Source organism: Rhinatrema bivittatum, chromosome 2 (assembly GCF_901001135.1).
Source record: "Rhinatrema bivittatum chromosome 2, aRhiBiv1.1, whole genome shotgun sequence".
NCBI lineage: Eukaryota > Metazoa > Chordata > Amphibia > Gymnophiona > Rhinatrematidae > Rhinatrema > Rhinatrema bivittatum.
This window is the reverse complement of record NC_042616.1, coordinates 775,588,380-775,604,096: the sequence shown is the minus strand read 5'-3', so window position 1 is coordinate 775,604,096 and position 15,717 is coordinate 775,588,380. Positions and strand designations below refer to the sequence as shown.

The window sequence follows — 15,717 nt, the reverse complement described above, 5'->3', positions numbered from 1 at the left end:
TCAAAACACTTATAAAAAAAAAAATCTCTCTTCAAGCCCTCTCTCGATCCAGCTCACTTTCACACAGTGGTCTAATAGTTAATTCTTTCCAGTATTGATTACTGTAATTCTTTGTTTCTAGGTCTACCACAAACCTCCACCCGTCCATTACAATTATTAAAAAACCCAGCAGTGCAGCTTCTACACAATGTCGAATTCCATGACCACATTTCTCCAGTCCTTCACAAGCTTCACTGGCTTCCTGATCCTCTACACTCATTTACAACAACACTTCCTGGCTCTCTGCTTCATTACATATTTACACCCCATGCAGGAATCTTAGTTCCAAAAACAAACTATTACTCCAAGTCCCATCGCCAAAAACTACCAGATTAGTTTCCACCAGGGCGTGTGCATTTTCTATTGCCGGACCCATATTCTGGAACTCAATTCCATCCAAAATGTGATTAATCCAAGATAAAATCACATTTACAAAGCCATCAAACATTATCTCTTCCTTGAAGCATATCCCAACTTATGTAAGTCTTAACACTTTACTTAGTTTCACTCTTTAGTTCATGCAGTATTTATCTCATGTTTTTAGGTTAGGAGATTTTAAGTTAACTTAATTATTTTATCCCTTATTATTGTGTATGTTAATTGTTTTTACTATTAATTTTGTGTTTATTTAAATAATATTATGTATGTTGCCCTCTAACCTGTCCTGACCTTTGGAGGGGCGGGATATAAATACTTTTAAGTAAATAAATAAATAGAGCTCAAGGAAGTCAGCTTTGGCTATGGAAAGCATGACTAAATAAGAAATAGATGTTTGGCTTTAAATCTATTTGGAAGGCCAGAGGCAAATGCAAGACAACCTTGTAAAGTTACAAACTGCCTGGGCATGTGCCTTGAAAGAACAGGAAGCAATCTGTGAACTCCAAACTGCCAGCCTGCCAGAAGTAAGGCCAGGGAAGAGCTCAATGCAGCTGGAAGGAGAGGAAGTGCAGCAGCTATGTGCATCACCAGACTGGTACTTTATCCTACAGAGTAACAAAAAGTTCAGATGAAGATAATAACAAATGTGCTGGGGCCAGAGAAGAACCTGTGGACAGTGCTACATGAAAATCTGAAGGGCCAGAGTTGCAAGAACAGGCACAGCTGAATACAAGAGAATGAAAGCTTGGTGAATGAACTTGCAGTGACTATGGTTTATGTGCAAGGAACCTCATGGTGGAGCTTTACAGACTGCCCTGAGGTAGACTGCACAGACTGCCCTGAAGTAGACTGCACAGACTGCCTAAGGAAGGCAGCATGGAGAAGCCAAATGAAGATGCTGCAGAGTGGCCTGAGGAGTCAGAAGCACATTGGAAAAAATTGGAAGAGAGATAAAGTCTGTTCACAGTGAGAGCTGAAGAAATGCAGGTGGAAAGAAATGCAAGTGGAAGAGAAGCCATAACTGGAGCACCCAAATGGAGACAAGAAAGTCCTGTGGAGGAGGATCGGAACTAAGAGCAGTACATGGACTCATATAAAGCACTGGGCAAAGGGTGCAGTGCGTGGTTGTGGTAATCAAGGGTTGGTTAAGGATAACTCTAATAAGAGAGGGAGAGCATGACCCTACAGCTACTACCCTAAGTTTAACTGGCAAGAGGCTGGAAGGGGAACATGGGTAAGAAAAGTTACTTCCCTGGAAGGGATACAATGTAAGTAGGAGAACTTGTCCCAACAGGGACGAGGGGCAGGGTATGTGATGGAGTGGCCCTGGAAACCCTCCTTAACCTGTGAGGGACCAGGCATCTAGCCTGGTCCATCTTAAAAACCAGACCAGAGGGAGTTCTGTGAGTGGGACCCTGCTGAGCAGAACTAAGGGTGCAAGTCCAGCTGGAAAAAGACAAGCCCCATATCTCCTGTCCTAAAGTGAATGTTGTGAATACTGCTGAAGATAAAACTGGAATTTTTAAGAAAGAAGGCTGGCGTGGCATATGTTTCCAGCCTAAATTTTACTTGGCTAGCTTACTCTACATACATAGAGTAAGCTAGCAACCTATGAGCTCCGTGGAAAAAGAAAAACTGAAGAGTCTCCATGTGGACGTGTGGTATGCTTGGTGAGGCACAGTCAAAGTTCTAGAAACACTGACATAGATTTTCCAGGCTGAGCTCCATCAGATGATTTCACCCATATATGAAAACTGCCATCCTACTTGTCCTCTGACAATACCTGTTCTTTCTTTCTTCCATGGAAAAAACATTAAACAAGATACAAAATCATTCAGCATTATGGGCTTCCTCATTCTGTGGTTTTAACTTCAAATCTAACCAACATTCTGTTGAGGGAAGGCGCACACTTCAAAACATTTTTCAGCATGGGGATGATTATATCTCATTTAGAACAGTTATTTTGCCTTATTGAAAATAAACTTTGCAGAATCAATCTAGGAGGATGATGACTCGAAGCATTATGATCATTAGAATTTAAAAACATAGTAAAACAGAGTTTACTCACAGAATTGGTTCCAAAAACTTGCAGCTTTGGTTCACCTGACTCGAGCAGCTTGGCCACCATGTGAAGAAAGCTTTCCACAAATGGTTTAATGCTCTGAGAATGGCAAGCCATCAGAAGTTGATCCAATGCCTCCATAGCAATGAAAACATTCCTGCAAATCAAAGTAGTAACCAGTCAAAACACATTTTATCACATACATAGTAGAAAGCAGAGTTGCTTACCTGTAACAAGTGTTCTCCCAGGACAACAGGATGTAGTTCTCACAAGTGGGTGACGTCATTGGACAGAGCCCTTCACGGAAAACATTTCTGTCAAAGTTTCTAGAACTTTTGACTGGCACACTGAGCATGCCCAGCATGCCATGATCCCTGCAGCCACAGGGGTCTCCCTTCAGGTCTTGTTTGTGCAAAAGGTGCGAGCGAAAAATAAAATAATAAAACATTTCATACCCAACTCCGCGGGGTGGCGGGTGGGTTTCGTAAGGACTACATCCTGCTGTCCTGGGAGAACACCTGTTACATGTAAGCAACTCTGCTTTCTCCCAGGACGAGGAGCATGGCAGTCCTCACATGTGGGTGATTAGCAAGCTACAGGCTGACTCATATTTGTTTGGACCAACGGTGTACAACTTGTGCAACAGGCACAACAACTGGTGTACTGTTGGGAAAAATGAGGCAGCCTTAAAATCACAGTAAATGGTTGTGGAAGGAGTTGGGATTATACTGGAAATAGGTTCAAGATGGATTGGCCAAAGGCAGAGTCCTGACGTCCTTCCTTGTCTAGGTAGTAATGTGCTGCAAATGTGTGAAGAGAACTCCATGTTGCAGCTTTGCAGATCCCAGGATTCAGTACTGAACGGTAGTGTGCTACTGAGGTTGCCATGGCTCTTACTGAGTGCGCCTTCACTCGTCCCTGGAGAAGAAGGCCTGCTTTTTCATAGCAGAATTCGATAGTCTGCTAGCCAATTGGATAGACTTTGTTTGCCCACTGTGACTCCCAGTTTGTTCTTGTCAAAAGAAACAAAGAGTTGGGTGGATTTCCTCTGGACTGCAGTGCAATCTAGGTAAAATGCAAGTGCACGTTTACAATCCAAGGTGTGTAAAACTCTCTCGCCCTGGTGAGAGTGAGGCCTTGGGAAAATGGTGGGCAAGACTATAGACTGATTCAAGTGGAAGTCCGTTAACCACCCTGGGAAGGAATTTAGGGTGAGTATGGAGGACACTATCATGTAGGAACAAGGTATAGGGTGAGTATGTGACAAGTGCTTGTAACTCACTAACCTTTCATGCAGATGTAATGCCTACTAGGAAAATAACTTTCCAAGTAAGAAATTTAACATTGCAGGAGTGCAAAGGCTCAAACGGGGGGCACAAGAGCTTTGTAAGTACTATATTTAGGTCCCATTCAGTGACTGGTGGCCATAGAGGGGGTTTAAGTTGTCATAGGCCCCTCATGAACCTACTCACAAGGGGTTGCGCTGTTACCGGGCATCCCCAACTCCTTTGTGGTATGCTGAGATGGCACTCAGGTGTACTCTCACCGAAGAAGTCTGGAGACCAGAATCTGAAAGGTGCCAAAGATAGTCTAATAGAGATGGAGTAGGACAGGAAAAAAAGGGTCAATACCTTTTTGAGTGCACCATATAGTAAATCTATTCCACTTAGAACGATAGGATTTTCATGTGGAAGGCTTTCGTGAGGCTACAAGCACTTGAGAGACATCAGTTGAAAGGTTGAGTGGTTGCAGGATCAAGTTTTCAACATCCAGGCTGTGAGGGATAGGGTCTGAAGGTTCGGATGGTGTAACATGCCTTGGTTCTGAGTTATGAGATTGGGCGCTGTGCCCAGGTGAATAGGTTGTCTGATCGAGAGGTCGAGAAACATGGGAAACCATACTTGTCGAGGCCAATATGGGGCTATGAGTTTCATTGACCCTTTGTCTTGTTGTGGGTTCACGAGGGTTTTGGCTATCAGCGGTATCGGGGGATACGCGTATAAGAGGCTTGTGTTTTAGGGGTGAGCGAAGGCATCCATGGCTAACATGTTTGGTTGTCTGTATAGGGAGCAGAATCTGTCCACTTTGTGATTCAGTTCGGATGCAAAGAGGTCTATTGTTGGTTGACCCCAGCGTTGAAAGATTCTGGTCGTTACCATAGGATCCAGAGACCACTCGTGGGGATGGAACTGTCGGCTGAGGCGATCTGCTACCATGTTCTGCATGCCTGCCAGATAAGTAGCCCATATATACATGGAGTGTGCAAGGGCCCAGTCCCATATCTGCGCGGCTTCTTGGCAGAGGAGATAAGAGCCTGTGCCGCCCTGCTTGTTCAAGTACCACATTGCAACTGTGCTGTCTGTTTGAATGAGAACAGTCTTGTGTGAAAGGCATTCCTTGAACGCTTAGAGAGCATAACGTACAGCTCGAAGCTATAGGAAGTTGATCTGAAACGTTGTGTTGAGTTGTGTCCAAGTACCTTTAGTTTTCAGATTGTTCACATGAGCTCCCCAACCAAAGGTGGATGCGTCTGTGGTCAAAGTTATCTGTGGAACTGGTTGCTGAAAAGGCAGACCTGTTAGCAAGTTGTCTTTGTTCGTCCACCAGAGAAGCGATAAATGTAACTGGTGGATCTGGGATGAGAGCGGTTGAGTGGCTTGAACCCACTGAGATTTCAAAGTCCATTGAGTTATTCTCATGGCCAGCCTGGTCATAGGAGTGATGTGGACCGTGGAAGCCATGTGGCCCAGCAATTTTAAGAACTGATGGGCTGAGGTTGTTTTCTTTGTGCGCAGAGATACAGCTAGTCAGCCGAGTATGTCTGCGCAGTCATTGGGCAGGAAGGCCTTCGCCACTGTGGTGTCCAGATCTGCTCCGATGAAAGTCAGGAGGTGAGATGGAGTCAGGTGGGATTTTTGGTAGTTGATGAGAAATCCCAACGAGTGCAGTAGATTGATAGTGAGCTTCAGGTCATCGAGAGCTCCTTGCTTGGATTGGCTCTTGATGAGCCAGTCATCCAGGTAAGGAAAGACGTGTATGCTTTTCTTGCGTAGATGGGCCGCAGCTATTGCTAGGCACTTTGTAAATACACGGGGTGCCGAGCCAAGTCCGAAAGGCAGGACCCGGTACTGAAAGTGTTGATGCCCCACTAGGAAGTGCAAGTACTTGCGGTAAGGTGGGAATATTGAAATGTGAGCGTAAGCATCTTGAGGATCCAGAGAACAGAGCCAATCTCCTTTTTGCAGAAGGGGAAGCATGGTGCTCAAGGACACCATCCTGAATTTTTTTTTTCATAGAAATTTGTTGAGAGTGCAGAGGCAGTCTGTTTTCTTTGGAATGAGGAAATAGCGGGAGTAGAACCCTCTGCCCTGCTCTGCCTGGGTAACAGGTTCCACAGCCCTGGCACCCAGAAGGGTGGACAGCTCTGACTAGAAGACTTGTGTGATCTCTTTGCATCCACAGAGGATTGGGTGGTAAGTCCGGGGCTACCATAAAAACATAAGAAATTGCCATGCTGGGTCAGACCAAGGGTCCATCAAGCCCAGCATCCTGTTTCCAACAGAGGCCAAACCAGGCCACAAGAACCTGGCAAATACCCAAACACTAAGAAGATCCCATGCTACTGATGCAATTAATAGCAGTGGCTATTCCCCAAGTAAACTTGATTAATAGCAGTTAATGGACTTTTCCCTCCAAGAACTTATCCAAACCTTTTTATGAACCTAGCTACACTAACCACATACTCTGGCAACAAATTCCAGAGCTTTATTGTGTATTGAGTGAAAAAGAATTTTCTCCGATTAGATGAGAAAGTTTAGATGGTATCCCTGGGTTATGATGGATATAACCCATTGGTCTGTTGTAATGTTGAGCTAGTTGGTTATGAAGTGGCAAATTCGACCTCCTACTGGCATATCTGGTTTTAGATTTGTAGATTGACTGCTGTTCTCTGAGTACGTTTCAAAAATCAGAGGCCTGGCCTGTTTGTGGTGGTGGTGGCTGAGGCCTGGATGTTTGGGCTGTCGAGGATTTGTTCTCTGAGACGGCCTAGTAGGTCTCACACGAGATGCAGGTGGGTAGTATCTGCGTGGGCGATAAAATTGTTTTCTAGGGTCCCTTCTACTGAATCTTCTTACAGAAGAAGGGGCCTTGGTAGTCACTGTTGATAATTGCCGCAGTGTCTCATTATAGTCTTTTAATTGAGCTACTGCATCTTGTCGCTGAATAGGTTTTCACCGGCACATGGTAAATCAGCGAGTTTGTCTTGGACTTCAGGTCTCATATCAGAGGATTTTAGCCAGGCCTACCTCCTGGCGCAGACTCCTGTCGCTGACATACGAGAAGCTGTTTCAAAGGAGTCATACGCAGCACAAACCTCATGTTTATCAGCCTCATGGACTTTATGTAGTATGGCATTGAGACTATCTTGCTGCTGTTGGGGAAGAGAATCAGTTATTTCTTGAACCTGCTTCCAGAGATTTCTTTGATACTGTGTCATGTAAAGTTGGTATGCAGCTATGCGTGACACTAGCATAGAACCTTGAAACATCTTGCGACTCAAAATGTCAAGTGTTAGGGAGGTGGACCTTTGGGCTGGCTGAGACTGATGGTGTTGCACCGTGGAGACACACAGTGGACGTCGCTGCCAGGAGGCGGCGCTGAAGAGGTACTCCGAAGAAGCCCGAGGTCCCCCCAGGAGGAGCCCGTAGGGACCCGGGCCTCTTGGTCTTAGGTGGATCTTCTGCGACCAAGGATCAGAAGAGCAGCCTGCCGAGGTAGTCAGACGGTGAGATGGTGCCCAGGAGGTCGGAAGAGACTTCACCCTTGGAAGCCCGCGGTTCCCCCAGGAGGAGCCCCTGAGGACCCGAGCCGCTGGGACTTAGGAGAAATCTCCGGGCGGGAGAAGAACCAGATACCTGCGGAGGCGGAGAGAGATGAAGCCAGAGTCCAGGAAAAAGCCAAGGTTGGGAGCCAGAAGTCTAAGCCAAAACCAGGAACGGAAGCTGAAGCCGGAATCGATGAACGAAGCAAGGTCAGGAGCCACAAGTCAGATGTCGGAAGCCAAAGCCAGGGATGGAAGCTGAAGCCGGAGTTGAAGAACGAAGCAAGGTCAGAAGCCACAAGTCAGATGTCAGAAGCCAAAGCCAGGGATGGAAGCTGAAGCCAGAGTCGAAGAACGAAGCAAGGTCAGGAGCCAAAAGTCAGACGTCGGGAACAAACAGGAACCAGGAAGCAGGAAGCACAACTAGCTACTCTGAAGAGTGAACCTCGTTGCAAGGCGAGGCTCAGCTGTGGCTGCGGGGTTTAAATATCCCGGCGTCTGAGGTCAGCAAGGAGGCTGTCCTCCGTTTCCCGTGCTAGCCCCTTTAAATCTAGAGCCCCGGCGCGTGCGCGCACCTAGGGGGTGGGGCCAGCAGGGGATAATCAACAGCGTCTCCCTCGCAGGGAAAACGCCACAGCAGGCCATGTTTCGGGCCTGGATGACCAAAGAGGGATTCCCACGTCCAGGCCGGGCCGCGAGGTGAGTGGAGGTCCCGGTGCACGGCCCTGGACTGTAATATCAAGGAATCTTTGGTCCTTGTCAGGAGGTGTTGGAGAGTGTTGTCACAGTCTTCTGGCCTTCTTTTGTGCAGATTCAACTACCACCGATTGATGGGGCAGTTGTGGTTTTTGGAATTTAGGAATATGTTGGACAAGATAAGTGGAATCTGTCCTCTTATTCACAGGCTGCACAGCACAAGGATGCTCCCAGAGACGATGTTGCCTATCTACTAGCACTTCGTGTACTGGGACAGCCATTACTTGTTTCGGTGCATCCACAAATTGGAGAACCTCTAATGTTTCTGGCGTGTGCCCTCCTCTGTAATAAGTTCAAAGGGAATTGTCTCTGACATTTCCCTAACAAACTGGCAAAGGAGAGATCTTTTGAGGAGATTTTCTCCTTTCCTCTGGAGGAGATGGTTCTGATAAGATATCCTCCGTAGATGTGTCGGTGTCAACATTTTCCCATGTGTCAGAAAAGGTCTCCTGTCGAGATCTGAAAGAGGGAAGAAGACTGGTAGAGGACGATGGGTTGGCACCGATGGATCCTTCGATGGCCTCAATGGAATAAGTGGTGGCACCGATGCGGGCTTCGGTGGCACTGGAGGCATCGATGGAAAATGAGGGCCTCTTGGACCCGAGAGCCCTGATGGTCCAGGCATCGGTGACAGAGGACTGGAATCCATGCCTTCGTCGTCTGAGGACCCCGAAATGGGAATCGGGGATTTCAGAGGTTTTGCAGGTTGCTTTGGCATCGATGGCCTGGGTTGTGTTGGAAGGGCACAGATGAGCGTATCCAGTCTGGTTAGCAAGGGTACAAATATCGATGGTTCTGGTGTCTGTGTCGGTATGGGGGCCGGCATCGATGGCTGTCTCGGACAGCATTGAGAACTGCCTGGTGGATGAAACCATCCAGTTCCTCCCTGAAAGCTGGTGTAGATATTGCAACTACAGGGGGTGGCAGGCTAAGCCTTACTGGCACCTCCACAGGAACTTGTGGGGGCTCAGTACCCGGCACTGATATCGGTGGGGATCGCCTTGGTTTCTTGGGTAGAGGGGGAGTTGAAGGCTCCTCTACCTGTGTCCTCTTCGCAATCGGCTTGATAGCCATCGAAGCCGATGTGGGGTCGGTGCCGGCACCGGGAGTCGACTCCCGTAGGTGCTGGCGTTTTCCTCTGTGCTCGGTCCGGGCTTTCTCCAGCACAGTAGTAGATGATGTCGATGCCATAGACTGAGTCGGTATCGGATGATCACCACTGCCCTGGTGCTCACGACGAGGTTTGATAACTAATTTTTTCGATACTCCTGCAAGTAACGATTAGGTTGAAGTCAATGGAGTCAGCTTGATTTTAAACAGAGTCTCCATCTTGTCGAGGCGAGCCCGCCCACCCTTCGGGGTCATCTGGGCACAACTTGGGCAGTTAGACACGTTGTGTGATGAGCAAACACAGACATCATATGGGTCGGTGGTCAACGTGGTTCAGGGGCACTCCGGACATTTTCTGAAACCTGTTGCCATAATGACAGAGGTTGAGGCCCCGAAAACAGTCGACGGCCTGCGGACACCAAAAAAGGTGAGAGCGGGAATTGACCGGAATAGTGATTTTTACTCACCGACTAATGGAAAAAATATCCTGATGGGAGACCTCTATGAGGGAATCTTTTTCTGAAGTACATTAAGATTTTTCCATGAGGAAATTTGTGTGAGAATTCTCACAGAGCTCCTAACCGCAAGGCAAACTGCAGTGTGAAAAAAAAGAGACTGAAGGGAGACCCCTGTGGCTGCAGGGATCATGGCATGCTGGGCATGCTCAGTGTGCCAGTCAAAAGTTCTAGAAACTTTGACAGAAATGTTTTCTGTGATAGGGCTCCATCCAGTGACGTCACCCACAAGTGAGAACTACCATCCTGCTTGTCCTGGGAGAAACAAAGAAGCATTTATTTATTTATATTATTTTGTGTACTGATATTCTGATAAACATAACTGTTCACATCATACATATAAATAAAATCACATAAAACAAAAACTTCAAATTCATATAAATACAACATAAAAATATCCTAGTCCTGAAGATAAAATACAAATAATTCAGTAGAAACACAAAATATACAATCAAATTTTCATAAAAAGAATCATCATAAAGGCCTCACTAGCTCATGCAAACAGCCCTATTTACCGTATTTTTTGCACTATAAGACGCAGCTGGCCATAAGACACACCTAGGATTTAGAGGAGGAAAATAAGAAAAAAAATTTCTGTTCACATGACGGGCTTTGTACGGAGCTTCCTCCTTTTGGCCATCAGTGGGATATTTTTTCGGTTTTGTTTTTTATAGTAAGGCAGAGAACATCCACACAGGTACTCACATTCACTGGGTTTCTCTCCCTCACATATATACATAGACTCTTTCCCCTGCCCACATTCACACACAGGCTTTCACACTCACTAGCTCTCTCCCCCACAGGATCTCGTACATACAAGCTCTTCTCCCCCACCCCCACACACTCACTGGCTCTCCCTCACATATACCCACAGACAATCACACACTCAGACTCTCTCCCTCATACACACAGCTCTCTCACACCAGTTATTTTAAACTTTCATGACTGCTCCAAAGTTCAATAATAAATAGTCAGGGCTATATTACATTGATTAGGAGAGCAATTTGCTCCTAATATTTCAACAGGTAGCCACTTAATCAGCACAGGCAGTAATTCTATTTGCTTTTCATTAATTTCAGCTGTCAAAAACTGCTAATCAGTTCTGAAAATCCACATTGCTTCATATGCAAGAAACATAAATCACTGAACTATACCATGAACTAAAAAAGTAAAGGTTTGTATCATGTGTCCTCTATCCCAGGCAGTATATTACCCTCATGATTTTCTAATATATCTAAACAAATGAGAAAAAAATGGCTTGTACTAACCATAAACTTTGATGCCATGTATCGTCTTCTGCCGGCAGAGCTTGAGCTCCCTGCCGGTCTGCTGTACATTTTACAGTAAAGGTCAGCATGGCGCAGGTCAAACAAAGCTGTTTGAACCGCGTGCACTACAGAGGCCCCTCCAGTTCAAACAGCTCCCTGCCGGTCTGCTGTTCCTGGAGTGCCGCCAACTTTCGCATTAAGATGCACCCCGGGAAGAGCAGACTGGCAGGGAGCTGTTTGAACTGGAGGGGCCAGCTCGTACAGTTTGGGGTGAAATAACAGACTAGTGAGTTAATTATCTACTAACACCTTTCTCAGGTGATCCTGCCTGTTTGGTAAAGAAAACTATAGTGGAGGGCAGGGCTACTGTGGAGACTGAGCACATGGTGAAACATGAGCTTCACACTCACCCACAACTTGCTACTGTTACTATAACTTTTGCCACCCTGTCCCAGCAGCTGGACCAATGATCTGGACACAGCACCTTCTCCATGTAAAAGACGAGGTGAGTGAAGTGTGGTAGAAGAACTGAAGACCCATATGGGGAATGGAGTAGATTACTTTAGGTGGTATGAAAGAAGAAGTGGAAGGGGTAGGTATTGTCTGGCTATTTTCTTTTGGGTGGGAGACCCTGAGTTGGCAATCCTAGTGCATGTACTGTGGCAAGAGAAATCAGTGTAGTGAGTGAAGGGAGGGAGAGAAATGGGGAAGGTGGAAGGTAAGAGAGAAAGAAGGGGGATCTCTCCCCTTGTCCATTGTCTCTCTCCCTCCCTTTATTTATTTAAGAGTTTTTATATACCGTCATTAAGTTATTCACCATCACAACGGTTTACAATAGGGCACCAGTAAAAAATATGGGTCGTACATTACATAGGTGGTGTCAATAGTATTTGGTAACAATAAGGCGTTTATTAGGGGGATTAAGTGTATCATAGCAATATGTCCTGAAGGTTGCCTACAGTTAAAAAAAATGTTGAAATAATTCAGTAAGGATTTATAAAATTAGTCATTCGGTGCTTTATGCCGCATAACTTTTACTTCATTGCCCGCATCAGTTTTCTTTCTTGAAGGCTTGTATGTAAAGCCAGGTTTTGAGCTGTGTTTTGAAAAGTTTGTGATTGCTCTGGAGTCTAAGGTCAAGGGGCATGGGGTTCCATAATATGGGACCGGCTAGAGACAGAGCTCGCTCCCTTACTTGGGTAAGTCTCACAGAAGGAATGGGAAGGAGTGCTCTGATTGCTGACCTTAGATTTCTGTGTGGGACATGTACTCTAAGTGCTGTGTTCAGCCATTCTGCTTTATCGTCGTGGATAAGTTTGTGTATTAGGCACAGTGCTTTGAACTGTATTCTTTGTTCTATGGGAAACCAATGTAGGGTGGCGAGCGTATCTGTTATGTGATCTCTTTTGTTTTTTCCAGTGAGGATTCTTGCAGCAGCATTTTGTAAAATCTGTAGAGGTCTTACTGTAGTGTTAGGTAGGCCTAGTAGCAAGGCATTACAATAGTCTGTGCTGGCGAAAATCAGCGATTGAAGCACAGTAAGGAAATGTGGTAATGATAGTAATGGTTTGAGTTTTCTTAGTATCATGAGTTTAGCATATCCTTCCTTAACCTTTATTGATATGTGTTGTTTGAGGCTTAGTTCATTGTCAATTATTACTCCGAGATTGCGAACTTTCTTTGCCAAGTCAATTTGTTGGTTGTTATTGAGAAATATTGGGGTTTGTGTAATGTTCATGCTTTTCCTTTCTAAGTGTATAAATTCGGTTTTATCAATGTTATTAGCTCCATTTGGTTTAGAAGTTGTTTTATTATTTCGAGATACATCATGGCTAGGCCTATTGTTTTTTCAATAGTTTCATCGATTGGTAAGATTAACTGGATGTCATCAGCATAGATGTAGTGTATGATTCCAAGTCCAGCGAGGAGATGGCATAGTGGCAGAAGATATATGTTAAATAGCGTAGCAGATAGTGCTGACCCTTGTGGGACTCCAGTTTTCAAGGTAATCTTGTCGGATAGTGTGTTTTTAATTTGAACTTGAAATGTTCATTCCACGGCTGTGTGTCTCCCTCCCCCCCCCCCCCCCCTTAGGGGTGCTACCTCTTCCAGCTTAACCCAAATGATCTATGCCAGTCCTGGTTTTGTTTTTACATGCATACAGTTGTAATTCTGAATTCCATAATGTAGGACAACATTTTTATGTATGCGGTGGAGCATAACCCAGACTGAATCATGCTATTTAGTTTGATCTAGGTGGGGTCGCCACCATCTTCTATCATGTCCTCCTCTGTCTCTACCCAACTAAACACAGATATATAAACTGTACTCTGTCTCTCCTCTTTCATTCCTTCCCCTCTCTTCCATCATTTCCCTTTCTATGACAATCCCCACTCCCCATAATTTACAACCCAGAGCTTAAATTTACAATTTAAGCTCTGGGTCTGCATTTATTATCATACTAGGTCCTGTTCTAGCCTAAAAACTGCTCTGAATGCAGGTAGAATTAGACTCAAAATAGATTAACCTAGATGGCACCCATATTATAAAGGTTAGTGTATCTTATAGGGTAACTCAAAGTGGTTTTTTAAACGGTGACTGCCTTGAACACTAACAGAGAAAGCAGCACTGGCCCTTTAAGAGTGGCTTTTGCATGGGAAGCTTCAGCCAGCCTTTTAAAATAGGGGGCAGTTGCTGCCTATTTTTTAGATTAACTGATAGAAAAGAAGAAAAGCATTTGTTCATGCTAGTGTTCCTATTTTTCCTAACAAATAAAAGTTGTAAATGTGTCAAAATGCTCTCATAGGGACTAATAGGAGCTGTGTCAGGTGCTTTGCTCTGGATTTACATCACCCTGAAACAGGAATAAATGTTAGTATCTGAGGGCTTCTGAAGATAAATAAAAAGTTACATATATTTGGAGTGAATAGATGTTTGTGTATATATGCCTGTGAGCAGGAGCATAAATGATGGCAGTTCTTCCACACTCCAAGTATCTTTTTTTTTTTTAGACTGATTTTTATATCACCCTCATCTCTGCTTTTACAACAGTTCCTATTTTTATTTTTCCCTGCTGTTCAGATGTCAAAGATTTCAAGTGAATTGCGCTCACAGGGAGCCTTTTCAACATAGCTTGACTGTTATTCAGCAAAATTGTACATCTTTGAAAATATTAACTTTTTATTTTTTCGTGCAAATACCAACACCTGAGTTTATTTATAGCTTACTGGCTGGATTCAAAGGAGCAGAAGAGTTGACAGCAGGACATTTTGATTCCCATAGCAAATTATCATATAATGCAATGACATCTTGTGCGTCATATACCTGTTCCTACTATGAGGCTATAGTATTTTATGAAAAGTGTTCAGATGGAAATAGACTTAATGTTGTTCAAAAACAGAGTATGTTAAACTAGGATACTGTCGAGATTAATTCATAGTATGTTTATTCCATAAATCAACCATTATGTTTGACAATGATTACACTCATAGTAATTATTTGTATGTGCATCTGTGTTAAACCAGTTTAGCTATACTATTTTTTCAGCTTCCTTTTATAGTGATTTCCCTTAGAAGCAAAATTTTATTGTTAAATGGATTTGTTGATAATTTAAGCAGATTTACACAAGGTGGTAACCTTTTGCAGTAACTGGATATTAATACAGAATTGGAAGAAATACCTGTAAAATTGCACATTAGATCCTCAACACAAAAAGGAGACTTCATCATGATTAATGTTTTTACTATGACTGCCAGAATTGATAATGATTTGCTACCAGTGCAACGAGTTGCCCTTTCTGCCTTTTTGATATTTAGTCTATAATGTATTGGAGTAGTGAATATCAAGATGCCTCTGCTGTAGTAAATTGTAGTTAATTCAGAATGTGATTCACAGGCAACCAGCATGTACTTCTGAAGAATTTAAAGAATCATCTGAATACTACTTTGAGCAGAAATTTAAATAGCATTCTACTTGCTTTCTGGAAATCAAGGTGTTAAGATACATTGAAGAGGGGTTGGCCTAGTCACTCAGTGGTAGTGTTGCAGAGCATGTGGAGCACATTGGTTTGTTTCCAGGGTTAGGTAATCTGTTCAGCCGGCAATGCTGCAGAGGTAGCATTCACACTCCCTGGGAATGGGAGGAGGAAGCCTTAATTATTTCATGGTGGTGACATCTAGTGCCCAAACTTAGGGTCTGTGTTAGCTGAGTGTTATAGAGAGTCATGTTTTGAGGCCCCCCTGTCCATGACTATTACTACAATGGCCAAGCTGAGTTTGTAGAATGGGGTGGGGAACTGGGAATATAAAATATGGAAATTCCCACTGGGTGGTTGCAAATGAAAGCCCATAGCACCATGGTCCAACAGGAGGAAACTGAGAGATGAAGGGAAAAAAAATAGATTGACGAAAGTACTATAGTTATTTACTTGAATAATTTATCTTACTGTTCGACATTAGGGCCTTTTTCCTGCTCTGACTTTGTGTTTTGCGCAAGATTTCAATATCTGTAGTCAAAGACAAAGATGGAAAATGTTGTATTACAACACATTTCTCTCCATTCTATTCTCTGTTCAATAATGTGAAGATCTTTGCATAACAAAATTGTTATGCATAATAGTAAGAACATAAGAACATAAGAAAATGCCATACTGGGTCAGACCAAGGGTCCATCAAGCCCAGCATCCTGTTTCCAACAGTGGCCAATCCAGGCCATAAGAACCTGGCAAGTACCCAAAAACTAAGTCTATTCCATGTTACCATTGCTAAT

At 44.2% G+C, this 15,717-nt stretch overlaps 1 protein-coding gene across 2 annotated transcripts in view; it reads right to left on the bottom strand.

The window, feature by feature from the left end:
* The window catches only part of EFR3A (EFR3 homolog A), a 648,826-nt gene that overhangs the window by 435,722 nt on the left and 197,387 nt on the right, over positions 1-15,717 (bottom strand). For both annotated transcript variants that reach the window (XM_029592044.1, XM_029592042.1), the window contains one exon: positions 2,486-2,636. In XM_029592044.1, coding sequence (XP_029447904.1) covers positions 2,486-2,636 — 151 coding nt within the window. The remainder of the gene's footprint in view (positions 1-2,485; positions 2,637-15,717) is intronic.